At 33.0% G+C, this 17972-nt stretch overlaps 1 protein-coding gene across 1 annotated transcript; it reads left to right on the plus strand.

The window, feature by feature from the left end:
- Positions 1–13120: 13120 nt before the first annotated feature.
- On the plus strand, positions 13121–17441 carry LOC111704807 (protein atonal homolog 8). The gene is made up of 2 exons (XM_023477155.1): positions 13121–13153; positions 16083–17441. Exon 2 carries the CDS (start codon positions 16109–16111, stop codon positions 17036–17038), a length of 930 nt encoding a protein of 309 aa, XP_023332923.1. The 5' UTR covers positions 13121–13153; positions 16083–16108; the 3' UTR covers positions 17039–17441.
- The last annotated feature ends 531 nt before the right edge of the window (positions 17442–17972 follow it).

Consider the following 17972-nt stretch of genomic DNA (forward strand, 5'->3'; position numbering starts at 1 on the left):
TATATTTGGAACGCTCTGTGATCCTGTTATTGTGATTAATCAAAATTTAGGAAACTAGTAAAGATCGAAAAGGGATTTCCAATATATTCAGGGTGTATCTGAAAAAAGGTGTTGAAGCTTTTTTATTTTATTTTTCAATAAGGTGATTTAACAGTAGGTACAATCCCATAAATGGGGAGGGGTCTTCAATGGAAAAGTTTGCTCGAATACCGTTTTAACCTTCATAAGATTGTCTAACATTCGAAAATTTGCTCGATCCCTTTTCAAAGATGCGTTAAGCTTATTAGCCTACTAAACGTCGTTTATTGTACTAGAATTAGGTAAAATGCTGATTAAAAGGGGGGCCGGGGTCGTTGATAAATTATTTTGCTCTAGAATAACGTTTTAATCTTCTAAAGTAGGCCTAATACTTGAAAATGTGGTCGGTCTCATTAAAGGCTTGTCTGTCTGTTTGTCTGTCTGTTTGTAACCAGTCTTATTCAGTAGAACCTTATTAAGATTGTTAATTAAATAAGATGATTCTAAATGGAATATGGAATATTATATTTTAAATAAAATGCTCTCTAATGCAATGAAATTTCAAACCTGGATTAATAATAAGTTTCAAGATCTCTGGGGAATGTATTGTTTTTGTATTTTGTAAACTTTACAAACAAACTAAAAATTTAAGATTCAACATCATGAAATCAGATTATTTAGGTTATCTGCGTGAGTAGGTTAATCAATAATGGTGAAACAATCCTTATCACAATTATTTCATCTGGAATGGATGAAATATAGGAAAACTAGGTTCAAGGGGGGCTATGGGGGCTCAGCCCCCTGGATTAGTAAAATCGAAGATTTTCCGGAGGTTTTTGGGCCCAAACGGGTGCTGAATTCCCTTAAACAGAAAACAAATGTTAAGCAACCCCCCCCCTTGGACAAATTCCTGAATATGCCACTGACTAGACTTGTGCACAGGGGGGGTTGATAGTTGTCTACCTGCAAGCTATTTAGCTTATCTGTACAATAAAGTTGGGATTACTAATATATATGCTAATAGGACTTGATGGTCTAATGTACAGTACAAACATCAAATATGCCGTACGCTTACGGGAGGTTGCGTATCTTAAATTTTACTTAGTTTTTCTCAGAATCATTTATAAACAATGAAATATTGCTCTGCTTTTTAAAACTTTTAGGTTTTATACAACACACAAAGGACATTTTATTTTGGAAATATTATACAGTTAGTTTGGTTTCTTCATACTATTTCTGAAAACCTAAAGTGAGGGTTTCTTTTACGACCAAAAACGAAAAAGGGCAGCATAAAATAATGCATCCGGATTTTTATTAACTTATTTCAGTTTCTTTGCCATTACTGTCAAGAAAACTAAATTATTTTTAATGTTAAAAATTAAACTTTTTAAATTGAGAACCACTTGAAATAACACACCCTTGAAGAAGGGGGAAAAATACAGATTGGCCTTTGAAAGTGGCGTACACGGCCTGTACAATTAGTCCAGGATTAGCGTAACATCATCACTCTATATACTATACCCTCGTTGTTTATACGCCCCTTGCTCTGGAATAAACAAAACATTTCTGATAAAATTTTACATTTTTCGAATTTTACCGTCCATAATTTCATTACCTTTTTCTGGGGTTATGTGAGTTGCCACAAAAAATTTGGCCCGACCGATGCAGCTCTTTTGATGTTTAACTTTACACAGTGCGCCTGAACAAAATCAAGACTTGTGAAATGTCTCAGAAAAAAGGTTTGTGGAGTTCGAAAATATAAAATCATTGAGAAAAATTATCATCCTAACTTCTTTTTGACAATTCTTTAAAAAATCTATTAGGGTCGCCACCCCAGGCAATAATACATTACTCAATCTGAGGTTTAAATAGGAGTTATAAAGTTAGTAGGATATCTGTAGGGAGGATATTTGACTTTAAAGATTGTTGATTAATAAAAGAAAGTTAAGCTTTTACATTTTGAATATGATATGTCAATGAAAAATTTTTCATCAATGTGAACTCGTAACAAATTTAAATGATTTAGTTTTAAGATCGTCTTCAATTCTCCAATTCCAATGGACTCAAGGAATTTTTATACATTTTGATGTAAAAGTCGTCCAGAGTTTTTTTTTCTTTTTTGATCTAAACACAATATATTATGTTTTTGATGAATTCATTTAAGGTAAGTTCAATCCAAGCTAACGCTTTAAAAGGTTTGCATTTGCAAACAATTATGGAAGACTTTTACCGTTCAATTAAATTACCGTTCAATCAAACAATTAAGGAAAGAAATCATCTGCATTTGGCAGGTCATTTATAAGAATTAGAAAAAGTAGAGGGCCTAAAACGGACCCTTGTGGAAAGCCTACATTTGGGTTTGTTAATTTTCTTCTTTTTTAACAAAATCTAAATATTTCCAATAAATAATTAAAAATCATTAAAGGGAGTGACCGGCTATGTAAATAGTGCCTAATTATGACTAATAAAATGGTATATAAAATTTTAAACATTTATACATGAAAAGGAAAATATTTAGAGAGAAAAAATTTGAATTGAATTTCATTTCATCTGCTGTAACCTTTTTTTGTAGTTCAAATTGAATCCAGAAAATTTATTTGAATCTTAACATTTTCAAAAAACTTATTGTTTAAATCAAAGATTACCTCAAAACAAACAAAATTTAATCCAGAAATATTTCTCCACATTTGTCACTACACATAAAAACCAAGATTTAAAAAAATCTGTGCTTTATGGTGGAGGCTCGTTTGCCTAGCTAATCTGGGAGGCTCGTGTCTGCATAGCGGAGGCTCATGGCGTCCGTTGGGTTTGTTAATTTTGTTGTTTTTAACAAAAATCAAAATATTTCTAATAAACACATTTAAATTATAAACAACGGATTTGAAACCCTTATATTATTAAATTTTACGTCTTGGATGATTTGTCGTAAATTATATCTTATCAGTGATTTTTAACGTTTTCATTTAAACTATAATCAAACTTTTTTCTGTGAAAAAGTAAAACAATGGTTTTTTTTCCAAATTCTATCTTCAACATTTTTTCCAGATATTTTCTTTATTTAGAATAAAATTAAAATAATGGTAAAATATTATTTTAATAAACCTGCTGTTAATATCTGTATAGAAATATCTTTTTTTACAATAAATCTGTTGTAATTGATATTAATTCCTAATAATCATTTTTCTCCTCCATTTTCGTATTTTTTTGCTATTTTTGTTAATTTTGATAAAATGTTTAATTCAGATTATTAGAATGAATGTTTGAGAAGATAGAATAGATTAGATTAAATCTAAAGAGAATATACGGTGCAATGTGTTACACAATCTTAGATGTAAATGCTGAGAAGAGGATGAAGGAAGCCAAGTTCACTGAAGTAGGATAGGACGTGACGGGAGAAGAACAAATAATATTTTAAATTTCATATGCCATTTAGCAGATCTAACCTGAACCTGGTGATATTCATCAGGTCTAATCTGAACCTGGAGATATTTAGCCGTTCTAAGCTAAACCTGGAGATATTCAGCAAGTCAAATCTCAACCTAGATATATTTAGTAGGTCTAATCTGAACCTGGTGATATCCATCAGGTCTAATCTGAACCTGGTTATATTCAGCAGGCCGAATCTGAACCTGGAGATATTAAGCAGTTCTAAGCCTAACCTGAATATATTCAGCAAGATAGATATATTTAGCAGGTCTAATCTGAAACTGGCTATATTGAGTAGCTCTAATTTGAAGCTGGAGATATTCAGCAGGTTTTATCTCAGCCTGGGTATATTCAGTAGGTATAATCTGAACTTAGATATATTTAATAAGTCTAATCTGAACCTGGAGATATTCAACGGTCTAATCTGAACCTGGAGATATCTAGCAGGTCTAATCTGAACTTGAAGATATTTAGCAGGTCTGATCTGAACCTGGAGATATTTAGCAGGTCTGATCTGCACCTGGAGATATCTAGCAGGTCTGATCTGAACTTGGAGATATCTAGCAGGTCTAATCTAAACCTGGAGATATTTAGGAGGTCTAATCTGAACCTGGAGATATTTAGCAGGTCTAATCTGAACCTGGAGATATTCAGCAGGTCTAATATGAAAACCGCGAACTCATATAAAGTTTATGAAGAACCGTAGATCTTACATCATGTTTAGATTATTGCTTGAAATACCTGACAGAATATTTTTATTATTCTTTCTCTTTTTTAGATTCTGTTTATTTTTGTAAAAAATTCACAAGTCGCAATTTAAAAAAAATGTTATTAGTACTAATGTATGTATTATGAAGAATGAACATGGAAAGGGTACAACAATCTTAAATGATATCTCTTGGAAATAGAATAACAATCCCTTTATTAATACTTTGTATGATTTGTTGAAGTATCGGCAAAGCAAAAGAAAAGTTAAGACTCTTTAATATTTCTATCCCCAGCTATCAGTGTATAACAATGCCTGGAGAAGATTTAAAGAAACCTAAGAAGAGGAATTTTTTACAATTTATTATTTTTAATTTTAATTTTTAATTTTATAATTTGGATACAGATAATTCAGAATAATTCTAATTTTATTGTTTTTCTTGTCATCACTTTTTCCGTTATTTCTATTTCTTCTGTTGACTGCCCCAGGTTCTAATAATTTTGAAAAAAAAAAGAATTTGATCGAAATTATAGTTTTTTAGACACTCACTAAGGTTGATTGTATGTTTCAATGTGTTCTAATTTGGCTGACTCAGTTAGCTATTGTGGTAACCAGGAATTTCTGATGTCCGATCAGGCTGTTTTAGGATCAGGAGGGTGGGAGAGGGGCTAGGTGGAAAAAAGTTCCGGCAATTGTTACTCTGAGTTTCATTTCCAAATCCTGGTTGTAGAGAAATAAAACATTGGAAAGGAGTTGAGTTTTTGACACAAACTCTGATTTTCTAATCTCTATATCTTTGTAACCCAATGTCGAAGACCTTAGATATTTCAAACTATTGATACTTATAGAAAAAATATTCTAAGTTTGAAATATCAAAGGTTTGCACAATCAGGTTGCAAAGATATTGGGATCAGAAGATTTTAGTTTGTGGCAAAAACTCAATTCCTTTAAGTAAAGATCTTGATATAATTACAAAGGGGGAAGTGCAAGAAAGAAACTATTTCAAAATTTAAGATTCTTCAGTTTTTGTCTTCGTTTCTATTTAAAAATGTTAAGTAAATGATGATACATTTTGCTTGTTAGGAAGTTCAAAAATGACTGATTGTTTGGGGCGAAAAAATATTTTTAAATTCTAATACTTAGATTTTTTATAACGAATTACAGATGGATCTAATTTAATTAATACCCTGGAGTATATTCGAACCCGCCTACAGAAGAAGATGAAAACAACTCTCACAAAGAGGAATGATCGAACCAAGCAAATATACCTACTCTGGAACAAAGGAGAAGGAGAACTTAAACAAGGATGAACTGAATCACCCTCCAGAGCAAGACCATCTCTGAAATAGATCTTGAGCTTGGCTTCTTCAAATCAATGAAGAATTAGGAAACTGAGTTAGAGGAAGGTTTTGTTATGTTTCTCCAAGGGTTGGAAACTATTGAAGTTGCAGAATTATACTCTTGAGAAGAAGGAAGATTACGTTTAAGTTGAAGATGAGAATCTGGAGATATTGAACTCTTACTTGAAGACAAGAGAAAACAAGATATTTTGATCTTTTTTATTTTTTATTTATTTATTTTTAGTCTTTTAATTGTTAAACGTAATTTAATTGTCCATTGATTTGCTTCGATTGTTTCTTCTAAATAAATTCGCTTTTTGTTAAGAAACTGTAATCAAAAATTATATATTTTCAGTGAGAAATACAAGGATATTCCCATCAATATTGCTCAGAAGAAATATTTTAAACCAAGGGTCACTTGAAACTTCATCGAAAGTCCCTTTAACAGTTTTTTTATTATTTTTATCAGAGATTGGAATTAATGAACAAGGAAAGCTAACAGAACTATTATCTTGTGCAGCTGAGAGCAATTTAACGCAGAGAGATAGTTTAATTTGATCTTCGCACATGTTGTCAGGATTAGAGAGGATGGTGGTTTATGATCTGATCTGAGTTGTGTTCAAGGAGTTCAAGCATTTATCTAAGAAGGATAAGATGTCACTGAGAGCAACCAGTGTACAACTTTGCGGAATAGGATTGATGAGGTAGAGAACACCTTCAAGGTTTGGAGAATATGTGGATTAGTTTATTCTACTAGACTTAGAAGGTTATCAGACGAGATATGTACCATTCAAGGTAACACATTTAACCGGGAGTATGCATTGCTGACTCACAATTTGAATACTCTTGAAACAGAAATTAGAAAAAAAGATGAAAAACAAACATACAAGAATATATATTAAAAAATGATGTCATATCCTCCATTTTAAACCGATTTTGTACATAAAATATCAAGTGACATTCTCAGGGTGTTTTCGACTCTTAAAATATGTAAAAAGTGTAAAAATATATTTTCTTTTCAAAATTGGAAATCTATGCTCTTAGAACTCCTGGTTGTGATCCAGTGTTCAAATACTTGGTGGAGAAACACCAGGAACTGGACACTATCAGTATAAGGTTTTGTGATAAGAGGTTTGAGAGGAGGGATGAGAATGCAATCGTTCAAACAGTATTATCCAATCTTAATCTAAGATCTGTTACTATTCATAATATGTGGAATACAGGAGATATATTCAGTAATCTCCCTAGTACTCTTCCTAACCTATAGAAGCTGTTACTGACTTCTTGTCCGTCGTTATCAGATCAAGGACTGATTGAGATACTGAACAGATCCAGGAGTAATTCCAGAGAATTAGATTTATCTTGTTCTTACATTACGGGGGTTGGAGTAGAGGAAGGAGTAAACTCTCTTCCAAACCTAGAAACACTGAAGCTGTCTGGATGTTGTATTCTGACAGATGGAGGACTGTATGGACTGTCTGGCAATAAACCTAGAGTTCTAGATGTATCCTGGACTTATATAACAGGTTGTGAATTCAATAAAGGAGTGAAAATTCTCCTAATGCTGAAGGAACTGTGCCTGGACGGGTGTAGACAGCTGACTGATTCAGGTCTCCTGCAGATACTGAGTATCTCAGGGAATAGGTTGAAGACCGTGAATGCATACCGTACCAGAATATCTACTGCAGTTAGAACCATTCTCCCTACTCAATATCCTTCTGTTCAATTTTACTTTTGGTAAATTGTAGATACAGATAATAAAGAACTGAAGAGGACACCATGTTACACAGAATAATCTTTAAAGTTTTCTACCAATAAACTATAACAGTTTTTTTTCTTCATTTATTTAAATTTGTTTACTAAGATTAAAGAAAGGTTATCTGATGCAAACCAGTTTTACTTGATTTTCATGATGTTAATTAATCATTCTTGGACAATTGGGGACTGTGGGTTTTTTGAAATAATTCAACCCGGGCCGGATTAATAAAGGCCGGTTTTATGCTAATTTGTCCATTTGTAATCCTTTTATCTCAAACTGAATTCATAACTGTTCAGTTTACGAGGATCATTGTTTAGACTGTTCAATATGATGGGTTTGTTAATTTTCTTTTTTTTTAACAAAAATCATAATATTTCTGATAAAACACAAAAACAACGGATTTCAAGCCATTATTTCATTTAATTTTACATCTTGGAGGATTAATGTAGCTTATTATTAGTTTTTAATGTTTTCGCGTTTAACTATAATCAAAATTTTTTCCATCAAAAAAATAAGATAGTTGATTAGTCGGAGTGAATGAATTTTATCCTGAACATTTTTTTCAATTTTTTTAGACGTTTTCATCTCCTTTGGATAAAACTATGTTTACTTCAGATTATTAGAATGAATGTATGAGAAGAAAGGAAAATAGAACAGATGAAAACTTCCCATTCAGCATGTTTATAATGACCCTGGAGATATTCAGCTGGTCTAATCTGAACCTGGAAATATTCAGCTGGTCTAATCTAAACCTGGAGATATTCAGTTGGTCTAACCTAAACCTGGAGCAATGCACGGTTCAACAGAACTTATCTGAACCTGGAGATATTCAGCAGTTCTAATCTAAACCTTGAGATATTTAGCAGTTCTAATCTGAACCTGGAGATATTTAGCAAGTCTGATCTGAACCTAGAGATATTCAGTAGGTCTAATCTGAACCTGGCTGTATTGAGTAGCACTAATCTGAACCTGGATATATTCAGCAGGTCTAATCTGAACCCAGAAATATTCAGCAAATCTTAGCTGAGCTTAGATACATTCAGTAGGCTTAATCTGAACCTAGATATATTCAGTAGGTCTTATCTGAACCTGGAAATATTCTGTAGGTCAAATTTATCAATTGGTTTAATCAGTTTACCAGTTTTATGTTCATAGTTTATTTAGGTTTAAGTGCTCAGGTCAAGGACTTAGATTAGTTCATCCAGGTTTAGTACCCAGGGTTAGTTCATCCAGGTTTAATACCCGGAGTTAGTTTATCCTGGTTTAGTACCCGGAGTTAGTTTATCCAGGTTTAATACCCGGGGTTAGTTTATCCAGGTTTCATACCCAGGGTTAGTTAAATCCAGGTTTAGTACCCAGGGATTAGTTCATACAGGTTTAGTGCCCAGGGTTAGTTTAACCAGGTTAAGTACCCGGGGTTAGTTTATCCATGTTTAGTACCCAGGGATTAGTTTATCCAGGCTTAGTAGCCAGAGTTAGTTCATCCAGGTTTAGTGCCCAGGGTTAGTTTAACCAGGTTTAGTAGCCAGAGTTTGTTCATCCAGGTTTAGTGCCCAGGGTTAGTTTAACCAGGTTAAGTACCCGGGGTTAGTTTATCCAGGTTTAGTAGCCAGAGTTAGTTCATCCAAGTTTAGTCCCCAGGGTTAGTTCATCCAGGTTTACTGCACTGGGTTAGTTCAACCAGGTCAAGTACCCGGGGTTAGTTCATCCAGGTTTAGTAGCCAGAGTTAGTTCATCAAGGTTTACTGCACTGCGTTAGTTCAACCAGGTTAAGTACCCGGGGTTAGTTTATCCAGGTTTAGTACCCAGGTTAAGTACTCAGGGTTTTTTTTTTAGCCAGGTTTAGTATCCAAGTTCAGTACTCAGGATTAGTTCATCCAGGTTTAGTACCCAGGATTAGTTTATCCAGACTTAGTACCCAGGGTTAGTTTATCCAGAGGCCGGATTTAAAGAATTTGAACGGCGGCTTAAATTTCAGCCGCGGCTCAAATATGGTTGGTTTCACTTAAAATTATATTCAATATTTCAAGATTTAAGCCGGCGTTTTAATTGAAACCGGTTTTTGGCGGATTTAAGACCCGGCTCAAATGCATTAAATTCGGACACAGGTTCTGTACTTAGGACTAGTTTATCCAGGTTTAGTACCCGGGGTTAGTTCACTCAAGTTTAGTACCCCAGATTAGTTCATCTAGGTTTAATTACAGGGTTCCTCATAGGTGTTTTGTGGCAAGTCAGATTAAAAGAAAAAGTGGCAGAAATCTTCCCCCCCCTCTCAGATATTGAATTATTGGTTGTGAGAGGGGGGGGGGTTGCAAAATGTTTCTGACAATCAATCCTAATAAACAGTTAAAATGGCCTTATTAGTCCGAAACACTTTTTAAATTAAAACCAACTTTTTAGTCATATTCTAGAAAGCAAATTAATAGAAAATAGTGATAATAATATTTATAAAATCACGTGTTTCGGTCCAAAAGTAGGTTTGTTTCATATATTTAACGTTTCTTGAATTCATAATTTTTGAGATATATATACTTTCCACCATTTCTCGACAACTAAACTGCTGACACGGTTTAAAAAATAAATCCAAATTGCAGGTTTAAATAAAGATTAAAAGTTAATCTTAAAAGTATTAGTTTCCCTTGTTCGTGGCTTTTATACCTTCTGCCTGAGTCCTCGGGCAGCCTGAGTGCCTTATTTTACCTTTGCACATTTTTTGCTGAAACACTTGAAATTGCAATAAATGTTTGAAATTTTGGGTAAATCAGGCGTTAGCCTCACACCGGACTAACCAGAGTGAGCAGCATTCGGTTTCTTATATTTGAAATCAAACGTGTTTTGGTCTTTGATTCAATAATCATTTACTTCACTGATTTGTTTATGTTATAAATTTTCATTCAAAATGCACATGCCAACAAAAAAGTATTTAATAAAAAAGGCTAACAAATTATGTTTAATGGTTCAAATTGTGATCGAAAGTCATAGCTTTCTGGAATATTGACCGAACCGTTAAATTCACGTGGCCTGAATAGGGTTTAAATAGAACGCGCCTATAGATACATATGTATACATACAAATGTGTAGTAAAGTTTCTGAAAATCACTCAAGTTAAGTATTTTAAGTTAAGTTGATTACATGTTGTTATTATTATTACATGGACCAGTATTGAAAATATTGAAAAATTTGTAATCTACTAAACAATTTCTGTTCGAATGCTGTAAACTAGAGCCTTCAATCATTCTAGTAGAAAATTTTATTCAAGTTTAAAGTTGAATTTGTATTAGGATCTTATTACCATAATAAGTTTCATTTTAAGTATTTCTATCTCCATGAATTTAACCAGACTTCAGAATGTATATTTATGTACGTGGTGAACATTTCAATATGACATTATTCTTCCCATAAATGGTATTTTATATTAAAATCAGAAAACATTAAAAAATAAACAACTTTTTATTTTCTCGTCTTTAGGGTGTACAAATGTCTAAACTCGTTTAGTTTTTCCAGGTTTTCTAGACGAAATTATAATTTTTCCAAACTCGGTAATACACTTAAAATACATTCTATATATAAGATGTATAGAGGAACAAAATAAAGAATAAGAAATAAGGATAAATATAAGGTGTAGAGGAATAAAGATAAATATAAGGTGTAAAGGAATAAAGATAAATATAAGGTGTGGAGGAATAAAGATAAATATAAGGTGTAGAGAGAAATAAGGATAAATATAAGGTACAGACAGGAATAAAGATAAATATAAGGTACAGAGAGGAATAAAGATAAATATAAGGTTATAGAGAGGAATAAAGATAAATATAAGGTATAGAGAGGAATAAAGATAAATATAAGATGTATAGAGGAATATAAGGTGTAGAGGAATAAATATAAATATAAGGTATAGAGAGGAATAAAGATAAATATAAGGTGTAGATAGGAATAAAGGTAAATATAAGGTAAAGACTAGAGAGGAATAAAGATAAATATAAAATGTAGAGAGAAATAAAGATAAATATAAGGTGTGGAGGAATAAAGATAAATATAAGGTGAAGAGAGAAATAAAGATAAATATAAGGTAAAGAGAGATATAAGGATAAATATAAGGTACAGACAGGAATAAAGATAAATATAAGGTATAGAGAGGAATAAAGATAAATATAAGGTATAGAGAGGAATAAAGATAAATATAAGGTACTAGAAATTCAAGGCGCTTCGCGCCCTTCTTTCTAGCCTTAGAGGGCGCTTCGCGCCNAAGATAAATATAAAATGTAGAGAGAAATAAAGATAAATATAAGGTGTGGAGGAATAAAGATAAATATAAGGTGAAGAGAGAAATAAAGATAAATATAAGGTGAAGAGAGGAATAAAGATAAATGTAAGGTAAAGAGAGGAATAAAGATAAATCTAAGGTACAGATAGGAATAAAGATAAATATAAGGTATAGAGAGGAATAAAGATAAATATAAGGTATAGAGAGGAATAAAGATAAATCTAATTATAAACAAGGGATTATAAGAGAACTAAGTAATCTGATATATGTTTTCAGTTTACAATACATCTGTATAATAGTGTACACCTGTTTCAGTTACCTCTATCCTTCATAGTTCACACTCAGAGGTGTATTCTTTATATAACAGGTAATGATTTTATAATTCATAGTTTGTCAAATTTTCTTCTTCATGTAATTGGATTAGGTATTTAGTGATCTTTTTAATTCGCTCTTATAGGGACGTATAAAGGATTTGATTTAAGATGGGGAGGTCGCCAGCAGGGGCGGATACAGGGGGGTGGCAGGATCTTTGCACCAACTTGACGGATTCAGAGGGGGCGTAGCCCCCTCCCTGAGATTTCAGAATAGCAGCTCAGGACCTAAACACTCATATAGGTCGCAAAAATGTTTAGATTTCAGCCTATATACCGCCTTTAATTTTTCCTTAACAGTCCCTTTAAAGATATTCAATATAAGGTTTCAATATTCAGAAGAAAGAGAAAGAAAGAAGACGACAATTATTACACTTTACATGACGAATACAAAAGACGACAATGTTTTAGCTTTATACCAATTACAATTACGACATTCTAAGTGAACAAAAGGCATAATATAAAAGTATATTTTATAAATCAAATTCTAAATAATAATCTTAATCTGCAAGTCACACAGAGGCCGTTCCTTCCATAAACTACATTATTGTTCGACAACTTGACGTCTCCTATATTGGTCGTCAAGTGTACGGAGAATTTATCTATCTATCAGATAAGAACTAAGCATGAGACATCTAGCGGCCAAAATTCGCCCCCAAAAGTATGTGAACTACACTACCTTAGTGTCTAAAAAAGTCTTTAAAAAGGCATGTTTATAGATGTCGTCTTCAACAAAATAAGTTCTTCTCAAACAAAACAAAAAATCTAAGATTATCAATTGTGTTAAGGATAAAATCCTGTGAGCTAAAATGTAAATTTTCAATCCCCCCCTCTCCCTTTAAATCTAAAATTGCTTTGGGAGGGAGGGAGATCGACGGACCCATTTTTTGCCCTAGCACTCCTAACACTATCACTTTGAAATTTTAAGAAAAAGTAATTCAGAAAGTTTTTTAATTCTTTTTATAGAGTAGGCTACAGGACGGGCGATAGGGTCAGTTTTTTAGCATCGAAGGTCGTCGTTGATATCCTTGATATTTTTACCAGCGCATATAAAAATTTAGTTATATTTCCTCAAATGTATAGGATATATTATGCTATGATTTAACTTTAAATAAAAGTTACATAAATTGACATACATATATAAAGTATATAAGATATATTATATATTCAGATGTATAGATATATGAACATGTTTTAAACACCTGTTGTTAAAGCAACTAAATAAACAGTATCAGACAGATGCTGTTCCTTTAAACACATCTTAACCAGGTTTTTAAATACTGAACACTGTACATTGTACATAGTATTTTGTACACTGAACATAGTATGCTGTAACCTGTACATAGTGTTCTGTAATCTACACATATTATTCTGTACACTGTACATGGTGTTCTGTAATCTGTACATATTATTCTGTACACGGTACATAGTGTTCTGTAATCTGTATATATTATTCTGTACACTGGCATAGTATTCTGTACACTCTAAATAGTATTACGTACACTGTAGATATTATTCTGTACACTGACATAGTATTCTGTACACTCTACATAGTATTTATACTGTACATGTAATTCCGAACACTGTCCATAGTATTCTGTACACTCTACATAGTATAATGTACACTGTACATATTATTCTGTACACTGACATAGTATTCTGTACACTCTACATAATATAACGTACACTGTAGATATTATTCTGTACACTGTACATATTATTTTGTACACTGTAAATAGTATTCTGTACACTGTGCATAGTATTCTGTACACTGTACATAGTATTCTGTATTATGTATATAGTATTCTGTTCACTGTGCATATTATTCTGTACACTGTACATATTATTTTGTACACTGTGCATAGTATTCTGTACACTGTATATAGAATTCTGTACACTGTACATAGTATTCTACACATTGTACATAGTATTCTGTACACTGTACATATTATTATGTTCACTGTTCAAAGTATTCTGTACACTGTCCATAATATAATGTACACTGTACATATTATTCTGTACACTGTGCATAGTATTCTGTACACTGTACATAGTATTCTGCACACTTTACATAGTATTCTGTATACTGTACATAGTATTCTGTACACTGTACATAGTATTCTGCACACTGTACATAGTATTCTGTATACTGTACATAGTATTCTGTACACTGTACATAGTATTCCGAACACTGCCCATAGTATTCTGTACACTCTACATAGTATAATGTACACTGTACATATTATTCTGCATACTTTACATAGTATTCTGTACACTGTACATAGTATTCTGCACACTTTATATAGTATTCTGTACACTGTACATAGTATTCTGTACACTGTACATAGTATTCTGCACACTGAACATAGTATTCTGCGTTGTACAAGTATAAGTTCAATGTAAGAAGTTAAAAACTTTACTCAAAGTTCGAATGTAATGGATTTCAATCGATGACTTTAAAGTAACTTTAGACGTGTATGATTGATTGCGGTACCCTTAAAAGTTTTGTATTATCAAAAATGAATAAGCTATGCAAATCATTTTCAATTATGGTTTTTATAAAATTGACTTATGGATTGTTTGAAGTGACAAACCAGCGTTCAACCCGGAAAACGTTTCTACTTCCTTATCATAAATCCGAGAAAGCTTTCAAGGATACCAAAGAGAATTTTTAAATGAAATATCACTTGAAATTACATTTCTCCATTCAAATTCACAGCATCTCTAGACACTTATAAATGATAGTTTTATATCAACTGAGGTGCATCGTGAATTGACTACAAGGGATGGTTTTAATGTACTTTACATACATGGGTGTTACAATAAACATTAAAACACAAAGACATTTTCACCATTATCAAATTGGTGATTCAAACTTCTCGTAACATATACATTGCTTGAATTAATTGCCTGTAAATTTTTGGATATTTTTCCTAAAACACAATATTCAACTGGGATGAAGTAGTATAAACTAAAAGATCGTCGTCCATTAAAATGGGACATCCTGTTGTTGTTGTAAAACCATAAAATTCATTTTATGTAAAATAAGGTATCATCCTTGGAGTATAGGATGGAAGAAAAGGATCAGTAGACTAGAATTATAGGACGGATGAAAAGGATCAGTAAATTAGGAGTATAGGATCACTAGACTAGGAGTATAGGATGGATGAATAGGATCAGTAAATTAGGAGTATAGGATCAGTAGACTAGGAGTATAGGATGGATGAATAGGATCAGTAAATTAGGAGTATAGGATCAGTAGAATAGGAGTATAGGATCAGTAGAATAAGATCAGTAGACTAGAAGTATAGGATCAGTAAACTAGGAGTATAGGATCAGTAGACTAGGAATATAGGATGCATGAATATTGATCAGTAGATTAGGATTATAGGCTCAGTAAACTAGGAGTATGGGATCAGTAGACTAGGAGTATGGGATCAGTAGACTAGGAGTATAGGATCAGTTGACTAGGAGTATAGGATCAGTATAGACTAGGAGTATAGAATCAGTAAACTAGGAGTATAGGATCAGTAGACTAGGAGTATAGGATCAGTAAACTAGGAGTATAATATCAGTANTAGGAGTATAATATCAGTAAACTAGGAGTATAGGATCAGTAGACTAGGAGTATCAGTAAACTAGGAGTATAGTATGGTAGACTAGGAGTATAGGATGGCAAACTTTGAGTATAGTTTTAATAGATTAGGAGTATAGGATCAGCAGACTAGGAGTTTAGGATGGAAGACTAGGAGTATAGAATCAGTAGACTAGGAGTATAGGATGGTAAGAATAGGAGTATAGGATCACTAAACTAGGAGTATAGGATATTGTAGACTAGGTGTATAGGATTGGCAAACTAGGAGTATAGGATCAGTAGACTAGGAGTTTAGGATGGTAGACTAGGATTACAGGATTAGTAGACTATGAGAATAGGATGGTAGATTGGGTGGACCAGGATGATTGGTTTGGTATCCACCCATCATTAAACTCTGGCACACATCTTACACTCAAACCGACACCGTCACTCCTTCATCATGTCTCTTGCCTTATCTTAATCATCTACATCTTAGTTTCTAATCTTGGAGTAAAAACAGAGAAAGTTTGTTTGTACGAATTAGGCTCATTTTGTCAGTTGTCTTAACAAACCTAATTTAAACAATAAAACACTTTCTTAGGATTTAAAAAATATTAATTTCAGGACGTTTTTGACGAGGTTTGGAAACCATGACTGAACCAGGGGTCCGGAGAAATAAGAGAAAATCGTTGGAACCCAAGAAGTTACAAACGTTTCTGGAGTCTTCGGAAAAGGAGACAATATTTTCTCTTCAACCGTCCTCGGAGATAAAATTAATCCTTAAACCATTCTCGGAGTTAAAATCAAACCTCAAACCATCAGAGATTGAACTGAAACCTAATTTTAAACCCTTGGAGGGAGTAAAATGGAGCAAAGTTCAGACATTTGAACCCTGGCGGTCAAGATTGAATAGTACTGGGAGCGAGGAAAGATCTCCCCCCTTGATTGAACCCGGACCGGAGCTTGAAACCGAACCTGAACCCGAACCAGAAAAAAGATTTAGAATTCCTTCTCCACTTCAGAAATTCCGTGACTATTCTTCAACACAGATGATCGTTCCTAAAAAAAGGTTTAAAATTGATTCATTGATTAATCATGTTAGTGAAAGAGAACCTAGGCTCCTACCCTGTATGTTCCCTGGACCTGTTGATCCTATCCAACCTGTTCAAGAGGAACCTTTAGATCTAATTATACCAAAAACGTCTAAAAAGCCAATCTACGATATAAAGTCAACCGAAGTCTCAAAACGAACCAAACTCACAAAAGATATTTTACAACAGAAAAACTACAAGAATTCGACAAGAATCAGACGAATCGAAGCGAATGCTCGAGAACGTCAAAGGGTCCACACGATAACTGCAGCATTTGATACACTGCAAGCTGCTATCCCATCAGAGGATGAAAATATCAAACTATCCAAACTATCTGTGATAAAGATTGCTACAGCCTATATCATGGCTCTCTCTAGAATGGCTGGATATGATTATACAGAGGATAGATCTGCTCCGTCCCTTGAATCCGTTCTTGAACATTGCAGAGAAACCATCCATACAGAATCTAGGATCAAGAAAAGACTGTGAGCGGGCATCATTATTTATTTCGTCACAAAATTTCACAAATTACAGAAATTTTAAAGAATATATTTATTTTTGTTTGGTTTGGTTTTCAGTGGAGGAAGGAATTATCGTCTTCAAACAGCTACCGAAGTCCATTGGAGACCTTGTTTGTCTCATTAAAGGCCTGACACATCACATTGGAGGACTAATACATTTATGTTTGGCCCTTCTACATTTCAATGGAGGCCGAGTGAATCTTGTTGAAGATTTGTTAGGCTCCAAGAATTATCTCTCAACTTAAAATTTTTAAGTCTCAAAATTTTGGCCTCCAATGGAATACGGTTGGTCGATGATGATAATGTCTTCAAAAAAGACATATTTTATTTGTTATTTATATACCAGTAGAATAAACTTGAAAAGGATGTTAGTTAGAGAAGATAAAAATATGTGTTTTTTATGAAATAGAAGAATATAGAGAAATTCAAAGTTCTAGATTAAAAAAGTATATATTTAAAAATGTGCATGGCCTTGAGTCTCATATATTTTATTTATGTACAAAATTGCTAAAAATGTAGCTAGCCATATTCTTACAGTGAGAAACAGAAACCTGTGGAATAGGTCTAATTTTAAACTCCCGTTATGATTATAAACTGTCCATTGAACATGTACAGTGTACATACAATTTCACAAAATATGGAATTTTTCACCTACTATTGTAACTAATTGCTTTGTTACAAAATCAAATGCACTTAAAGATTGATTTTAAGGAGTGTTCGCGAAAAATGAAAGGGGGTATAGGATTACGGTGAAAAATACTCGCTTTTGATCGCTTCTAATCTTACTTCTATCTGTTGCGTCTATAAGGAGAAAATTGTTAAAAACGACTAATACCGAAGTACGTTGAAGTACGTAGCGTCCATACAAATTCAGAAAGTTGCAATATACGACTCGTATAGTA

Source organism: Eurytemora carolleeae, unplaced genomic scaffold, assembly GCF_000591075.1.
Source record: "Eurytemora carolleeae unplaced genomic scaffold, Eaff_2.0 scaffold506, whole genome shotgun sequence".
In the NCBI taxonomy this organism is placed as follows: Eukaryota; Metazoa; Arthropoda; class Copepoda; order Calanoida; family Temoridae; genus Eurytemora; species Eurytemora carolleeae.

Coding starts and splice junctions, on each gene's coding strand:
- LOC111704807 (XM_023477155.1), top strand. CDS start 16,109: ATGACTGAACCAGGGGTCCGGAGAAATAAGAGAAAATCGTTGGAACCC.